Here is an 18748-nt window from a genome sequence, read left to right as displayed (position 1 = left end):
GTTTTGTGGTGCGGCTCGTACCCGTATCCTTGCTGTTCGTTCCTGTGAGGTCGTCAGTTTTGTGGTGCGGCTCGTACCCGTATCCTTGCTGTCCGCTTTTGTGGTCCTCGAGTGTTTATTAGGATTCCTCGACGTTGTATCCCTGAAGCTGAGACCCTGTTTCCCGGAGCTTATGAACCTAATAAATTGTGCGCCTTGTACAGTAGAATTGTGTATCGCCCGAAGATCACCAATGTATTACGAACAGTTCCTCGTGCTCATTCCTCCTCTCTCCAACGCAGGGGAATTTAGAGCCGGACCAAAGAGCGACTCTTTAGCCCTTGTGTTAAAACCAATACGCAAGTCACCGTCAAATCGGCACGCTACGCATAATCATTTCGACTTCGCGGCGGTGATTCCGGTTACACAAGGTTGCGGATGGAGCTTGTTCGCCGCGATGTCACTGATCTCAGTGACGTCACGGGTATTAACCAATCACCGAAATGCGTTCAAACCAGTCAAAATCCGTCGTGGGAATGACGGGATTGTTTAAGTTTCTCGATCTACGTGACGTAACAAGAAAGCTGAACTGAAAGGCGGAACTTCTCGTGGGTCAACCTTATATAGTTCAACCATGCCAAAGCCTTTCCAATCGATCTGAAAATTTTCACAATTGCGTAAAGTCTGAGACAATGCATGAATCAATTGACCGAATAAAAAAATAATTTCTAAAATTTATTGTATTTGAAAGTTGTAATGGCTGCCACTACTTTCAATGTGTACAAGCCCCCATAAGTCCAATCGACTTTGATGTTAATGCCACACTACGGTGCCGGGATTGTTAGTGGATGCCATTTTTAAATAGCGAGCCCCAGACGCGGCAGCTGCAGCCACCGCACCGACAGCCGAAGACTTGTTCGTTGCTAAAGACTGCGCAGAATTGCCGAAAGTTTGCTGAGGCTGTACTGGCTGCTCCTCTTCATCAGGACGGTCGCTGATGCTGTGAGGCACAGCTCCAAATGAGCTTAAAGTTCCAACGCACTTCCAAACATCCAAGTAGTTGGCTGCAAAAACAAGGAGAATGTCATGGCAACTGAACATTTAGAGATCTGTTGTTAGCCTGAGAAAATGTGAATATAATTTCATGGGAATATGAATAATAGCGATTTGTAGCTGATAAGATTTAAATATAATTACAATAAATAGTAGTTAGACTGATCTGTAGCTGAAAAAATTTAAATTGGATTTTGAAGAAATATTATTAATAATAATGATCTGTGGTCGATGAAATCAATTTCAAGAAACTACGTACCTATAATATATTCATTTTTGAAAAAATAAAAAAATACTAAAAAGGTGATAATTATTTATACTGCTCAGTATGTGCGAAATCCAAATAATTTAGTAGTTGAATTACCGTAAGAGTTACCAAAATGTGAATGTTGTTAAAATGGCTCAGCTTGACACATTTTTATGTTTGTACATATGTAAATTTTGACAAAACCGTTATCGCCATATCTATATTTTTTCCATAAATGTACAGCAAGTTACCCTTGTATATTTTGACAAGACCGTTGTCTCCACTGGCAGAGACGACGGTACCGGTAACATTCCACGACACTCGCCAGACGTTGCTGCCGTGGTCGGCAAATTGACCAGCCACTGCGAGGTCGAAGCCTCCACAGCTGCCGTCTGAGTTGGCAGGTCTGAACACAGAAATTGCAAACATTAGGAAATAAATTTCAATGGTAAATATCAATCGGTGAATTACAATTGCAAACATCAAGCTACGAATTTTTCAATTGCAAATATTAACCAATAAGTTAAAGAACAATTATTTGAGTTATTTTCAACGAGTTATTTTATTAACCAATGACTTCATTTTACGCAATGAAGTTCAAGAACCTCATGGATCTGAAACACTGCTAACCTGAAATAACACTTCAATGGAGGGCAATGGAATAAATGTAATTGTGAGCAATGACTAAGTAATAAATTCATATTAGTAATCAATATAATTCATCCGCACTGAAAAACCTTCAGAAATATTGTATTATAAACTTTCCATACCTCGTATGACACCTTATTAGTCACATACACATGGGTACCTAGTTTCAATGAAAAGAACAATGGAAAATTTTAGTACCCACAGGGCAAGAGTAATTCTTCAAATAAAATGACATATTGCTGGGTGACCATAATAACGTAATTTTGAATACGAATGAAACTTTAGAAAAACGTTAGTCATGCTCAAGTCAAATAACCTTCAAAACTCTGGAAGCAAGATTAATAATGTATTAAAACCGATCAATAAATAGCACATTTATAAGGAAATAAATATAAAAATGTTATTCTTACTTAGGCTTTAGTACAATAATCTTAAGGTCCTTCGATGCAACCGCCAGAATATGGAAAGACCGGCCAGGGTTGGGAGCAAACGCTATGTCATGAACTCTGTCTGTAATGGACAAGAGTGTCTCGACTTGTTCCCATCTGCGGCCGTTGTCGCAGTAAGCAAATATGGCGACTCTAGCAGTGTTGTTGCTGGCGTTGTTGGGGGTATTGGTGTTGGTTATGCTCATAGTACCGCCGCTACTGTTGTTGCTGCTATTTGCCAGACATCCATCGTCACTACCAACTGCTAGTAGTGGCGCGCTGAACCTGAGTGCATGGAATTCTTAATATAAGATTATTTTAGAAAGCAAGACCAAATAATTACTGAAATACTACAAGACAAGTACATAGAAGAAAATCCAAGCATTCCAGTCCAATATATAGCTTTATGTAAAAATCTAGAATTAAAGTCTCCAGTTAATCTGGGCAATCATAACCTGAGCAGAACTCAGATTCCTGATGACTCACCTGGAAGGGGAAGGATTCCAAGATATGCATGAGCAGCAAGGAAGTCTTGTGTTGATGTCATGAACAGTTGCCCATTGAGACAAGTTCATTATATCATATGCTTCATACAGCCGCACCTGGCAACAAAGTACACAACATATAATTTTGAAAAATTCAATGCTCATAGGTTCCAATTGAAAAAATAAATGTCAAATTATAATAGCATTTATTCTTCATAATAGACATAAAATGAGAGTAACTTAACACAAACTATAAGAACGCATGAAAAAAGACAATAATAAGAAAGAATGCATGCATATTATTTTTTACTTTCAAATAGGATTCTATACAGGCCTGTCAAAAAACAGTAGCATAATCCAAATTCAACTAGCAATATCTTCTTGCAATAATGCTATATAACTGAATCAATTGTTCTTCATATTTTTCATCAACTAATAATCATGAGGTGGCATCTTTGTTCATGAGTATTCCCAAACTTTAAAATTGAACAGAACTAAACACAGAAAATGCAGTTAGACTCGCTCTGTTATGCGTGTGCAAATTACACTGAACAAACGTCATTCAAAACTCAGCACAGCATACATAAGTTGGTACCAACCAGGCCATCTGCACAGCACAAGCCCCACCACACTCAGTACCCACCAGGCCATCAGCACAGCACACTGCCAGCACAAGCCTCACCACACTCAGTACCCACCAGGCCATCAGCACAGCACACTGCCAGCACAAGCCCCATGCTCTTAGGGGCGAATTTGACATCAGTAACAGAGCTCCTGGCATCCACCAGAGGGCAGCGTTTGATCCAGGATCTCTTCATGCCATGTCCTTTGTCACTGACTGTAGTTGCAAATAAATGATAAATTAAATATATTCCTATTAAAAATGTAATATAAAAGTACAAAAAAGCATGAACATAAATATAGTATAATCAAATAAGTTATAAGTAATAAGGAGTAAATTAATATTTATCTTCATAAATTTTCAATTTAGCACTACTAAAAAGTAAGAAATAATGAATTGATCTTGGATAAATTTTTATAACATTGTCAAGTATAAATGTAGATATTCACGCTAGTATGTCATGAATGTTCAATAGTCACGTAAGATAAATTACGATTTTAATACTTGAATCTTCATAAATGGTGGCAGATCTGTCAAAAGAACAGGTGGCTATAATCTGGCCGAATTCTGGATGTGCCCATGTAACCTTCCACACAGCTCCACTGGGGCTCTTCAGAGTGCTGTCCAGCACCCAATTCCCATCGTCATCTAGGTTCCAAATCTGTTGAGGAAATTATTTTATCTGAAAGTTATAGCAATATTTACAGACATAATGAAAACATGACTAAGAAATAATATTAAAAAGTATTTCAACACTATTTTTATTTTATTAAAAACACTTAAATAATTTCATAAACTTTCAGATTAAAAATATTTGAGAAAATTATATAAAGTGATAGGCTATTCAATATTCGTGAATGAGATTTTATCTAATAAGATTATGTCCCAAATAAATAGAAAAAGGAGGTTTTTATATTAGTTTTAACTTTTACATTTAATTTGAAACAGCACTATGCTGCATTATAATTATAAAGCTGTTATATTATATTTCTGTTGAAAATTTGTTTAGGCCAGTTTGTAAAATAGACTGTTTCTATCATAATCAAAGCCTAACTGGAAAATTTGGCACAAATTGGCAGAAGCCACCCATTACGATTAAATAGAAAAAAAGTGTCAATGAATGTGGCTAATTTCATTTGTTCCAATGGCCTTCTCTTTTGCCAATTACTTTTTTAAAATTTAAGAAATTCTATTATAGGCTAAATTCAATTTTATCTGATGATTTTAGTTTTAGGAAACTTCTGCTGGATATTTCAAATTTGTTTTAACTTTTAAAGTCTGGCAACATAAGTGTTATGGTAGCTCAACTTCTGCTTGAGTGTCACTGATGACTGATGGACAATGTCAATGGTAGCTCTCCTTTTGTCTCAGAAATAGAATTTAGAGATTAGCCTATTCACAATTCACAAATCACATCTACTTCCAAATTCTATAGTGCAGTGTATTATTACTGTGATGTATCAAGAAGTTGACAAGAACCAATAATATTTAATGTGCAAATTGAAATAATGAGAATTAAATCAATAAGAAAATGGATTATTTACGCAATTGAAAATTATCCTGCGTAGTACGGTAGTAGTCCTACTAACCTTTACAAGTTGATCACTTGAACACGTCGCCATTCGTCTCCCGTAGAAGTCAAAGGCAATGTCGTGGATAACATCTTTATGATCAGTATCAATTACTTTAGAATTATACATTGCAAATACTTTTAGAAACGGATGACGTGTAAATAAATTTAATTCAATACAATTTCATATGCAACTAAGTACTAACTAAGAGATAGCTTTATTCCGTAGCTCTCAAGTTTGAACCCTGAATAGCGTAATGGTTTACTGACTTTACTCCAGTTAGTCCGCTACTTCGCTGTCCGCGTTATTTTTCGAATCTTCCAATGAAGAAAGACAAGTTTTAGAAAATCTGCATATCTTCTTAATGCTAAAAAATTATATGTTTTACGAAGCTAAATATAGTTGAATGTTTGTTGATGCAATAAACAAAGTAAACTGTTTAATTGATCTTTAACTAAAATTGCAGCGTTTTTTTTTTGTTATACATTTCAATACAACATTTAAATTTGCACATTACCGTACACCAAAAAATTGTGTGCACCAATCAGCCTTGAATAGAATGCAATCAGCCGCGTATTAATCCTGCCGTCACTAACCAGCCCATAACATCATCTTGTTTTAAATATATAGCTTTACGCCACCCTTTTCTGAACGGAGTGATTTCTGCCCGATTTTCTATTTGAATCATAGCAAAGACAAGGGGATGTCGAAAAGTTTTTTTGAAAGACGATTAGTGACAAGGAATAAGCCATACCTTTAGAATATTCTCTACTGCCAAAATCTCAACTACGACCAGCGTCACTACTAATTTTTGTGTGCAGTCGCTTGTGCACAACCTCTTGCACATAGCCTCTTGTACACAAACTCATGTGTACAGCCTCTTGTGTACATTCTCTTGTGTACAGCCTCTTCTGTACAACCTCTTCTGTGCAGCCTCTTTTGTACAGCCTATTGTATTTAGCCTCTCGTGTACAGTCTCTTGTGTACAGCCTATTGTGTATAACCTCTTGTGTACTTCCTCTTGTGTATAGATCCCTGAGAAGAACCTCCTGTGCACAGCTTCTTGTGTACATCCTAATGCGCTCAAGCACTCGTGTACAAGCTCTCGTGTACAACCTCTAGCGTATAAGCTTACGTGTATAACCACTTGTGTACGTGTCCCAGGTGTGCCGTGTTATACGTGTCACAGTTTTACCGTGCTGCACGTTTCTTGTACACTGACCCCGTATTCCCGTAATTGCACCTAGACTTAATTCCATGTGTTCAGTCGCTGGCAACTTCAATTCAAAATTAGCCCGTGCTGCATAGTCACCCCGGAACTACATGCCGTGTATTTAGTCACTATCAACTTCAAACTACACCAAGCTCCGTAGTGCGTAGTTACCCTGGACTGAATTCCATGTGTTCAGTCGATGGCAACCTAAATCCAGTACTAGCCCGACGTGATGGTTACCGCTGAACTGCGTGCCATGTGCGCACTCACTATCTACCTTAATCAAAACCGAGGTTCGTAGTGCGTAGTTACCTCTGGACTGAATTCCATGTAATCAGTCACTATCAGTCTAAATCGGCAACTAGTCCGTAATGGAGTACTTGAAAAATAAAACCCCTTGAAACACGTTGACTCCAAACTTATGCAAGACGTGGACTCCAACCTCCTGAAAAAGAGGCGGGTTAAGTTCTATAGTTCCTTAAAAGTCATTATAAGTTCATTATTTTTTTAGGTATAACGTTAAGTTTTTTACTTTCTTAAACAGTATTTTATGTTCCTTACTTTCTTAAACATAATATTAAGTTCTTTAATTTCTTAACAATCAAGTTAAGCTGTTTACCTTCTTTAAATATAATGTCAAATTCTTTACTTTCTCATATATAATGTTATGTTTTTTGGATTCTTAAAAATAATGTGAAGTTCTTTACTTTCTAAAAAAGAATGTTAAGTTCTCTAGTTTCTTAAACATAATGTTAAGTTCCTCAGTTTCGAAAAATGTGAAGTTCTTAACTTTCTCAAATATTATGTTAAGATCTGTATTTTCTTAAATTTAATGTTATGTTCTTCAGTTTCTTAAGAATAATGTTAAGTTCTCTCTTTTCTTCAATATAATGTTAAGTACACTACTTTTTTCAATATATTCATGCTTCTGAAGGAGGTTTATCTCACGAACTACTGCACCAGGACGATCGATACACAGAGAAATGTATGAGACTTTGCCCAAATAGCCATGCACTTCCGCCCATGATGGGTGATCCTGACTCAATTTGGCCAAACAATATGGCGTGTAAGTTCTACCTCCGCTCTCTAATCAAGTTGTTGGTAAGAAAGTGGGTCACTATAAGGACAATACAACTCATTATTGCATTGTTTCTGAGTGTATATTCATTACTTAAATTAATTTTTGTATTTTAATTTTTGAGTGTAGGAGTCACGTGGAGAATCCGTATAGAACGTAATGATGAAGTTCACTCAGCCATTCATTATCGTGTATAATGCAACGTCCAGTGTACAGTCTCTTGGTACAGCCTCTTGTGTACAGCCGCTTGTGTACAGCCTCTTGTGTACAGCCCCTTGTGTACAGCCTCTTGTGTACAGCCTCTTGTGTACAGCCTCTTGTGTACAGCCTCTTGTGTACAGCCTCTTGTTTACAGCCTCTTGTGTACAGCCTCTTGTGTACAGCCTCTTGTGTACAGCCTCTTGTGTACAGCCTCTTGTGTACAGCCTCTTGTTTACAGCCTCTTGTGTACAGCCTCTTGTGTACAGCCTCTTGTTTACATGTTTACAGCCTCTTGTGTACAGCCTCTTGTGTACAACCTCTAGTGTACTTCCTCTTGTGTAAAACCTCTTGTTTACAGCCTCTTGTGTACAAGTACAACCTCTTGTGTACAACCACTTGTGTACAACCTCTTGTGCACAACCTATTGTGTACAACCACTTGTGTACAACCGCTCGTGTGCAAGCTCTCGTGTACAACTTCTTGCGTACGAGCTCCTGTGCACAAACTAAATAAGTAAGTAATTGATGTCACTTATTTGCTTAAATCGCAAGTTAACTAAAAATTTAAAAGCAAAGAATAGTCCACAAAAATTCATATCTTTATAGAAAACGTTTCGGAGTCCAGCTCCATCGTCAGTTCGTAGAATCTAGAATTCACATAGAAAGTCACAAGTTAATACAATTGAAAGCACAGAACACAATTAAAACCTAAATTTACAAGTAATAGGGCATAAAAAACCTTTCTATAAATAATTTCAAGGGAATAAGAGCTAACAGCTGAATTTAATCTGGGCCTAAGTTTAAAAATGTACAATTATTCTAAAATGCGTATTTTAGAATGATTGTACAATTTTAAACTTATGCCCAGTTTGAATTCAGCTGTTAGCTCTCATCCCCTTGAAATTGTGAATAGATAGGTTTTTTATGCCCTATTACGTGTAAATTTAGGCTTTAATTGTGTTCTGTGCTTTCAATTGTATTAACTTGTGACTTTCTATGTGAATTCTAGATTCTACGAACTGACGATGGTGCTGGACTCCGAAGCGTTTTTTATAAAGATATGAATTTTTGTGGACTATTCTTGGCTTTTAAATTTTTAAGTAACTAAGTCAGACAAAAATTCTGAATTGAATTCTAAAGATTCAAAAAAATAACTCTCGTATTTAAAACTAAGGGATACAAAAATTCAGGTAATTTTTTTTCAATGAAATTTGTGTGATAACGATATCAATGTATTGTAATGAACAGCCTCCCTGATAGCATCGTTGACGCTCCGCTTATGAACGCCTTCAAGAACTGACTAGACGAAGCTATGCAGGAGCATATGTTCAGTCTTTGCCTAGCACCTTACGGACCAGGCAATAAGTCCAGCAGCTATCTCAATCAATCTCAGCTACGGAAAGATCGGGTTCCAAAGGCCGGATCCCTTGTAAATCAAGTCACGAAAAGTACAAGAATCGGCAACAGGCCTTGGGCCTATTTCTTCATGCAGTGCCGACACTTCTATTCTATTCTATCGCTATTAGTTATATTTGTGCTGAGCTATCAAATCGGGAAGTTTCCGTGATCCTCTGTATCTGATAAACCCAGGGTCACCATTATACACGAGTAGTTGCTCCTGGACTGCATTTCATGTGTTTAATCATTAGCAACTTCAATACACAAGTAGACCGTATGCGCGTAGATGCACTTGGACTGAATTCCATGTGTTCAGTCGCTAGCAACCTAAATCCATAACTAGACCGTATTGCATAGTTACCCCTGAACTACATGCCATGTGTTCAGTCTTTATCGGCTTCAATCCACACCGAGCTCCGTAGTGTGTAGTTACCCCTGGCCTGCATTTCATGTCTTCAGTCGCTAGCAACCTAAATCCGTAACTAGACCGTATTGCATAGTTACTCCTGAAATGCATGCCATGTGTTCAGTCATTATCGACTTCAATCCACACCGAGCTTCGTCATGCGTAGTTACCCCTGGACTGCCTTCCATGTGTTCAGTCGCTGGCAACCTAATATCACAAATAGCCGGTACTGCATAGTTACCCTGGAACTGCATGCTAAGTGTTCAGTCATTATCGACTTTATTCCACACCAAGTTAATAATGTCTAATTAGTACTAGACTGCGTTGCATGTTCAGTCACTAGCAACCAAAATTAGCGCCGGGCCCCGTACTACGTTGTTTTCCGCGGACTGCGTGCCATGTATTCAGTCACTATCGACTTCTGATTCGCACCGAGACCCGTACTGCGTAGTTACTTTGAATAATTGAATGCATTACCTACTTTGGGAAACAAATAGCGATTATTATTGACTCTGGGGAAAGGAAAGGTCGTACAGGACAGGATGGCTTATATATCGATTTTATATTGAGAGTGTGAGGCGAGAATATGTTTTTCTTGAAATATTAAGACTATCGACTTAAATTGACGATAGTCGTAGTGTAGTGTGGTAAACCAGGTAAGTCATCAGTTCAAAATGCCAAAAGCCCTAAAATGTCAAAAAGTGGGTTTCTTGTTACTACTATCCCATTCCACGATTTGACATGAATCGTTTCCTGTTTTTTAATCAATACCTTCTTTCATTTTGCTGTCAATTTGCAGAAACCAGTCTAATAATAATAATAATTTGATAATATACAAAACCAGTTCAATATCAAAACATTTAGTCTGTACTCAAACTCAACACGAGTCTTATTTCATTAAGATATTTAAAATCTTATTCATGTCCGGACGTAATTTAAGGATTTCGGAGTATGTTCTATATTCATTATACTCCTCTCTTTAAAATTTGGTTCCTCTTACTAATATTAGTTAATCATCAATATTATTAGGTCACTCTCACTAATATTGGCTAGTCATTAATACTACTCTCACTAGAGGCCATAAAAAGGCAACATCCATCCTAAATGGTATTGATGAGTAATAAAATAATATTATATCATGAAAATAATAATACATCAACAGAGCGATAACATATGTAAATGATAATACATCATAGAACGTCTCACGACTGCCCCGAGTAAACATAAGCAGGCATTTCTCAGTGTAGGTTTAACCCTCTACCGCCGTATGTCACTCTCCGGGAACATAACTTTCAACTTAAATTATACGTAAACTATTGAGTGTAGCAACCTGAGGACGTTTGTACGCAACAGAGAACATTTTAACCCTCTACCGCCGTATGTCACTCTCCGGGAACATAACTTTCAACTTAAATTATACGTAAACTATTTAGTGTAGCAACCTGAGGATGTTTGTACGCAACAGAGAACATTTTAAAGTTGTCGTACGTGGCGGCAAACATCAGTGCAAGTCATTTTGCGCTCACTAGAGCGCATCCTCTTTGGGAAGTTGCCTTATGACAATATCTCTCCTGTTACTCATGTCAGGCAGTAGATGCTTAAATTGTCCGTAGTTTACGGGGGGCCACACCATCAAAAATAGTTACGAGCTCGTAACTCCGTCAGCCAATTATCAGCTTTTCAAGCTAAACCCACCAAACACAAACGATGAATGCGCGAAAGCAAGTTTTGACAGCACAACTACAGTTTATTTTGCGTTTCAAACACTTTATGAAATTGAATACATCAGTAATAAATAATAATATGTTAAACAAAATAGGGAGGTTTCATTTATTAGGCCGTTCTTGGAAAAGCTATGAATTAAATCCTCACGAATAATATTCTGATGAACAAGGAACTAATAAATAGCAGCAAATCAATTATTATTCTCATCAAAAATTCTCAAGATCCTTTGACCGTTATTATACGTGCAGAGACCCAAGATATACACTTAGCAAATTAGCCTTGAATATATCCAAGGCACAAACAGCTTAAATGCTGCTACATGCATAAAATTGTCATTTATTGAGAAGTACATTAATGCACCTTGAAATTTTGCATGCAGGTCTACGAACTCGTCCTAGGATCAGCCTCGACTCAAGCGGAGCAAGTTAGTTTATTCCATCGACTATTTCGATCCCAGCAGTTGAATCTGCAGAGACAGGACGCCTCTTACAGAATGAGCCAGAAGGGGCAGCCCTGGCATGCTGTATAATGCAAATGCTATATCAAATCAATGCTTCCTAACTTTAATGTGATCGAGTACCACTTTCTGGTCACGTTCAATCGTCGCTTACCCCCAAGAACCCGCCTCGTAGCACAAATGCGACATATCCGCCATTATTGTTTACTATTAGTTGCATTTCAGCTAACTAAAAGCTCTAAAAATTTGCGCAGCTTATATATGTTTGATTTGCAAATATTTATGTGCCGCTGGGGAAATGTGGAAAATGCAACAAATCGTTACCAGATTGTTTGTATTCAGCAGGAAACATTTGTGCACAAGAAAATTAAATTTAGTTAATCATAAACTAGAAAGTATTCAGGTACCATCTGGAAAGCCCAGCGTCTTACAGGTAAAAAAACCATGGTGTTGAATGGAATAAAATGAATGCGTTATATTAATTAACATACTCGAGAAAAAACTATTCTGTGCCAACCAAATTCGGTGTTTCTTTATGTCAGTCAACAAATCAGTTCGATGTAAAATGGTTTCAGATAAACTTTCATCATTATAATCAGTTATTTAGGAAATTCTTTAAATAAAGTTCATAAGGAGTTCAGATAATTTAACCTCTACTTAGACACTCAAAATGTACAAATATTCGGACTGCAGTTCGCAACTGGCAACGCAAAAGCAACAAACTTCTGTAGACTGCGATAAGTTGTCGCCTAGTTATTGAGAACTATTAAATTCAATCAGGTTTTGGTTCTGCTGCTATAATTATATTTCCCTTGTCGCTGTGCCAGCTTCATATCCACGTTTACACTTTTAACCTGAACCCTTAAATTGTACGATCCTCACACTCAGAAAAGTAATGAGCTAAAATGTCCAAATGATGACACACTATCTCACGCCCCTCAAAGAGAGTGGACGCAGCAGTAATAAACTAGTATGCAGGAACAAACTGGGCTTGGATGGCCCACACTTTGGCAAAAAGTACAGGACAAAATCTAATTAATTTATCCGAGTATATAATTTTGGGTGAATTGCAGATCTACCAGGCTTTGTGTGGGATGGAATGTGCAATGGAATTGCGAAGCTGAGAGCAAGCTTCTGTGGATGTCGGCTATAGGATGCCTGCGAAGCATGGAGTTGTACTTCAAACCCCGGTACATTTTACTCGGCGGGGCCGATCCATTGAACGGTGAGTAGCGAGCAACTGTGAATAACTAATTATTCAATGTTTGTTTGATAAAATAAGAAGTACACGCACCAATAACTTGAAAGCTACGAAAACACAAGAAAATTTACTATATTTCGATTTAAAAACTTTCTGATACCAATCATCAGTTCATCATTCAAATCATCAGTTCATCAATAAATCATCAGTTCATCATTCAATAATTGTCTCAATATTGTTAGGGATTGCGATAGGATTCGTGAAATTTGTCATTTTAGTTATAATTCACCAATGATATGACTTCGCCAATGAATCTTTACTTATTTGTCATTGTTGTGTGATCCATCACAGAGGTACGTGATTGCTTTGTAGATATATGTATATGTGTTATTTATTCATGAGTATAGTGTTCGGTGCCATAATCCGAGTTGGCAGTACATAACTAATAACATAACATAACATAGTGATGTCGGCGCTGAAGTGTAGGCCTGATGTGGCCTGTCGCCGATTCTTTTCCTTTTCGTGCCTTGTTCATAGATCTAAACTCGTGTCATTTGACCGGATCTTTTCATGACTGGCGATAGTTTGAAGTAGCTACTAGACCTGTCTCTTATACACATCTAGATGTGTATAAGAGACAGGTTCAAGTCCTCATCTGTGAACACACTGCTGAAGAACTGATTAAGAACGTTAGCCTTGCCCTCATCAGAGGAAATCTTTCGTTGGTCTACTTTCAAATCAGATATACCGTTCTTTGACTTACACTTCGAACTAGCGTACAAAAAGAAGGCTTTCACATTCTTTTTGGCATATTTAGCAATATTTTTTTCGAAGTTTTTCACTGCAGTGCGACAAACTTTTTTAGCTTGATTTCGAGCTCTGGCATACAGGTTATAATCAGACTCGCTGCGAGTTCGTAAATAACGAACGTGCGTGGTTGGCTGAATCTTTCTAAAATTCTACAATGGCAGGACAAGATATGGGGCATTGCCATGACAGATGCAACTCACTCGGAAAGTTCACTACGTATCAAAATGTTTCAATTACTGCATTGTTTCATTTAGGAAGAAACTTTTATCACCGAAGAAAACAGAATTTGTGATAAACTGATACATTTCTATCCATTTAATCGCTTATATCAAATGAATCGTCGCAGACCTGACAAGAAGGAGTACGCAGCTGTCGGCCACAATTTTAACTCCTAAACAAGCCTTGTAGCAAACGTGTTTTGTAAACATGCTCTGGTACCGTTAGTCTCAGCTAGGAACATCGCAAGCCATACCAATTCCGCGACGGCTGGAAGCCAATGGCGCAGTGGTCCTGAAGATACAGATTAAGTAGAGTTCATTTTGAAATTAAAAATAATACAAATACTTAGTAAGACTAGTTGTATGAATTTCATTTGTATTTTATACTATTTATTCTGATATAGGCAAAGAATAGCTAATTGTGTGGCAGCTCTTCCGCAACACTAACCTCTAGATTAGAGAATACTAAAGTAATAAAGAAATTACAATCATTATGCCCTCTGATGTTATAGTGTTCAGTAGTTATGAATTTATTACCGTTTGATACCAAATTTGTAAGATCAGCATGAAAGCTTAGATTTTGAATATTATATTTTGATTTCCTGATAATAGCTCGACTGAAGGCAGGTTAAAGCGAGTTCATTGCATGATAATGATACCTTAACAGTGTAAGTACCGCATTCGAGAACGGGATTCGACGTGCTGCCCGTAGTTTTAATTCGGAATAATATTTATCAACTGCTGCTGGATCAGAGTTTTGCACACCGACCTACATTAATTATAATATTTATGTATATAAATGCATCAAACTGAAATCACTGAATTTTACATCAATCTAGGTCCATATAGATAATTAAACGAAATTAAAAATTATTTTTTAACAAATTTTAATATATTTCTGTTATCTGTGATGATTTTATGTGTGATGACATGATCATAAATGAATGGTAAAGTTGATTGGTTACTAAATTAAAATTCAGCGAAAATTGATATATTCAAGTTCGCAAAAGATGATTCGCGGGGCTAACTAACGACATATCTATACATGGTCGCGCTGCACGATAAATTGTTCACTAGTGGAGGAATAATGAAATGATGTTGCTTTATTTCTGACGGTTGAGCGAACAGTAGTGTACCGACAAACGAGTTAAAGCAATCAGGATCGGAAGATCATAGATATGTTTTTTCTTTTTTGGATCAATATGCGAGCCCCAGCAATTGCTTAGGAATCGATTTAGGCATCGCAATCATTAAAATGAATCATGTCATGCAATCATTAAAATTAATGATGTCATTAATCATGCCTCTCCGAGGTCTGTATATTTTATCATTAAAAATTAAATCTTACCATTACCGTTGTTATCATTAAATAATTACCATTAAATTACCATTAAAAATTAATTAAAAATTGAACTCCATAAATTGAACGAATCATTGAAAATTCCATTCGTACTCAGTAAATTTTAATCCTATATTAATATTCTTCCCAGAACAGGTTTCGAAATCATGTCACAATCCTTCAAGCCTCTTGATACCTCCATTGTAGTTTGTACCATGAAGCAATAATAACATTATACAGTCAGTTTAGATAGGTCTTCTCGATGGACCAGTTTTCAGGTCTCATGGAAACACGCCACGAACATCATTAGAAGCTACGCGTTCGTAGCTCCGGTCGCAGCTTCTAATCTGCATAATTAAAAATTTTCAGCAACAATGTATGTGTAATCGCTATTTCACTGAAAAGGCTTCTGTTACCTTGTTGTTCCGACCTTTAGTTGCCTTTTTTAGTACCGAGGTTGTCTTGATAGTTCACACCCTGCATTCTGTTCATACCTGCCTAAGGGTACGTACACAGTGAAAGCAGGTCTGCCCGCGCGGGCAACCTGCTCCAACCTGCCACAAGAATGAACATAGGATAATNACTTTTTTTCATTAAAATCATTCAAAATCATATATCAAGTACGCGGAAAAATCTAAGAACGGTGAAATTGTTGCTGCTGCCGTTTTCATCAGCTCAAACTCAGTCAAACTGACATAACAAATTTGAATATTTGTGTCGATTATTTCGTGCCGAATATTTTGCCCAGGATATTTCGTGCCGATTATTTTGTGCCGGATATTTTTTGCCGAATATTTTGTTGCGAATATTTCGTGCCGGATATTTTGTGGCGAATATTTTGTACCGAATATTTTATGCCGGTTAATTTGTGCCGATTATTTTGTGCCGAATATTTTTTGCCGGATATTTATGCCGAATATTTTGTGCCGAATATTTTGCGCCGGATATTTATGCCGAATATTTTGTGCCGGTTATTTTTTGCCGAATATTTTGTGCCAAATATTTTGTGGCAAATATTTTGTGCCGGAACTTCTGTGGCAAATATTTCGAACGTACGCACTTGCACAATAGTAGTCTGTTTAATACACGTACGAACGTACATGCACGCACAGCATCTTCTTTCTAGATATTACTTTTTCCTCAAATACATAAATATCACGTATATCTATTTCAAAGAGCTATAATATAATTAATGCAAGCTACAATCGCAGTAAAAACAGACTATATATTGTTGATTCGAAGGAGACATCAAGCCGGCGATATATCTTTACCGATAACTCGCTTACTTTTTTATTACAATTGCAGTGTGTTGGCGCTAAATACATGGACAACTCACAGCCTCTTGTATATTCCGCGTAGTCATGATACTGAACTGTGCTGCACAATTATGTGCATTCCTGTTGGAAGTGAAAATATGTCATGTTTGGGGCACACTTGACTGTCGAGGCACTTATTTGGACCGGATTTTTCAGTAGTTATGTGACGGTCGCAACTGTCTATACCATTGTGATATCCGCCTTAACTGTTTTGATTTCAATTATACATGAGCCATCAGGACTAAACAATTGCTTGGGGTATGAAGCATTACGATGAAGCTGTTCGTCCTTGCGTGTGGTTTTATTCTGTTGCCCTTGCGTGTGGTTTAAAATATTCGGGTTTGGGACACGATTGGCTGTCGAGGCACCTCGGCAGACCAGAGTTATCAGTAGTTATGTGTAGGTTGCAACTGACTCCTCTTGATTTATCTGGTGTAAGCCGCGAACAACTGTTAACATTTTGGAGCCTCAAGGCCGAAAAGTGGTGAATAAATTATAGTGAAGCTGTTTGACCCTGAAGGCCTGTAGACACGCTGCGGGCGCTCACGATGACGGGTCACAAAACTTGAATTGATTTATAAGGCAAAGCTTAATTGGGCATCGCTGCTGCCCTCGGCAACCGCCGCTTGATGAGGCGCCTTCGTCCGACAGCCGCGGACACTTTAATTGCTCGGTCATGAAGAAGCACTCGATGTTTAAACATTTGTTTAACATGTTTGTTTGTTTAAAAACATAGAAAAACGCATATTGCAAAGTTCCCCTCATACCACGAGCATTCGGCCCGATGTCATTTTACTATTCATTTTTAATTTGCATGTCCTTCTTTCAGGTAATCTATAAACAATTACATCTATTTAAACATGAATTAACAGGTTTTCTGAGAGCTGCACCAAAATGGGCAGGTTCACCACATGTTATTTCCGAAATACGTTTACTCTATAATATAATGATAATATCAGACCTCAACATTTATTCGAATATACGAACTTTCCAAGGAGTTTTCCGAAAATAAGGATTAAATATCAATTATTTCCTTCTATTATCATATTGATCGAGTTAATATGTAAATTAATTCATCACAGTTATTTAAACGCAAGTTGAAATTTTCTAGTTATTCCTTTTCAATTCGTACAGGAATATATTTTATTTCAGACCTAACATCCTAGACTATACGGGAGAATATTGCTTGTTGTTGCAGTCCACTAAATAATACCTCAGTTATAATAGTAATCGAAAGCTTTAAGTAGAAGATAGCTCTTGATAACTCTGCTGTTTTTCCAGCACTTCAACGGTGTTATTTGCTGCCTGTCTATGAACTCATAAACTCAAACTGCAATGCACTGATGTATAAACTGACTCGTTGGCTTGTGTGCCTACGTGAGGAGTGAGAATAATTAACTTCTAGTGTTCAGTAAATATGGCTATGTGTTTTTCCAATCTTGACTTGCATGGAGAGATTAAAAAAATAGCGGTTATTCGGCACTGATATGACGTTAGACTTGTAAAATCTAGTTATAATAGTAACGTAAATGATCTAATTAACGTATTCAAGCCGTAGTTTATCATAAGCATAGTATATAGCAGGGCCGGCGTCGAAGATTAGGCCACGTCCGGCGTGTCGCCGATACCTGGTATGTTCAGACGCAACGTCGCTCACTTATAGTACCCATAATACGATTACTTTTGTCTGAATATTTATGAGCCCTCAGCGCTGAAAAGCGTCTAGGGGAAGAAAAAAGAACGATTATACTGTACTAAAGGCTTGAATTAGGTTCAAGTCCGTTAATAAGATCTATGGGGAATATCGACTCAACAATATTGCAATATTGCTAGTGCGCTAGAACGCTAAGCAATTTCCTGGATGAAATATTGAAAAACTCCTATAAAATTTAGTTATGCTATTTGAAACCACGCTGGATTTTTTACAGAAATAATGATTATATATGCCCCCTATATGATCTCACACATATTCAAATGTATTACCTCAATTGGGCAGAAATGGCGCAACTTTATTTCGACATTATTATGAATATTATTTCATAGGTATAATATAATATAAAACCTATGAAAGGCACTACGTAATTTCCGTGTTTCGAATTCTTCTGTCCTGGACTGTGGTGAAACATTTTAATGTTGCAATAGTTCATAAAATAATACTGCACCAACAAGGCGTTTTCTACATGCCAGAAGTGCTTGCTGACTTCGTCTGTAAACAAACTTTCTGGGCTGCTTCGATGTACTTGCTGAGATGTGTGCTTGTAAGGGTACGTACACAGTGGAAGCAGGTTGCCAGCGTGCTGGTTACCTGCTGAGGCTGGCGCCTGAACAAGCGCGAGAGGGTGTTCACAGTGGAA

The 18748-nt window shown here is 37.3% G+C and overlaps 1 protein-coding gene across 1 annotated transcript; it reads right to left on the bottom strand.

Annotated features, from left to right (window-relative positions):
* Positions 1–718: 718 nt before the first annotated feature.
* On the bottom strand, positions 719–5316 carry LOC108677314 (nucleoporin SEH1; the record flags this gene model as incomplete). Its single annotated transcript, XM_018165528.2, is given in 7 exon segments — positions 719–1043; positions 1531–1685; positions 2338–2640; positions 2842–2957; positions 3539–3678; positions 3967–4123; positions 5052–5316. Coding segments are annotated over 7 exon segments (1233 nt in total). The 5' UTR covers positions 5163–5316.
* Between the last annotated feature and the right edge of the window lie 13432 nt (positions 5317–18748).

This window comes from Hyalella azteca, unplaced genomic scaffold (assembly GCF_000764305.2).
Source record: "Hyalella azteca isolate HAZT.00-mixed unplaced genomic scaffold, Hazt_2.0.2 contig4197, whole genome shotgun sequence".
Taxonomy (NCBI): Eukaryota; Metazoa; Arthropoda; class Malacostraca; order Amphipoda; family Hyalellidae; genus Hyalella; species Hyalella azteca.
The sequence above is the reverse complement of the archived record's forward strand: the minus strand, read 5'-3'. Positions and strand labels throughout refer to the sequence as shown.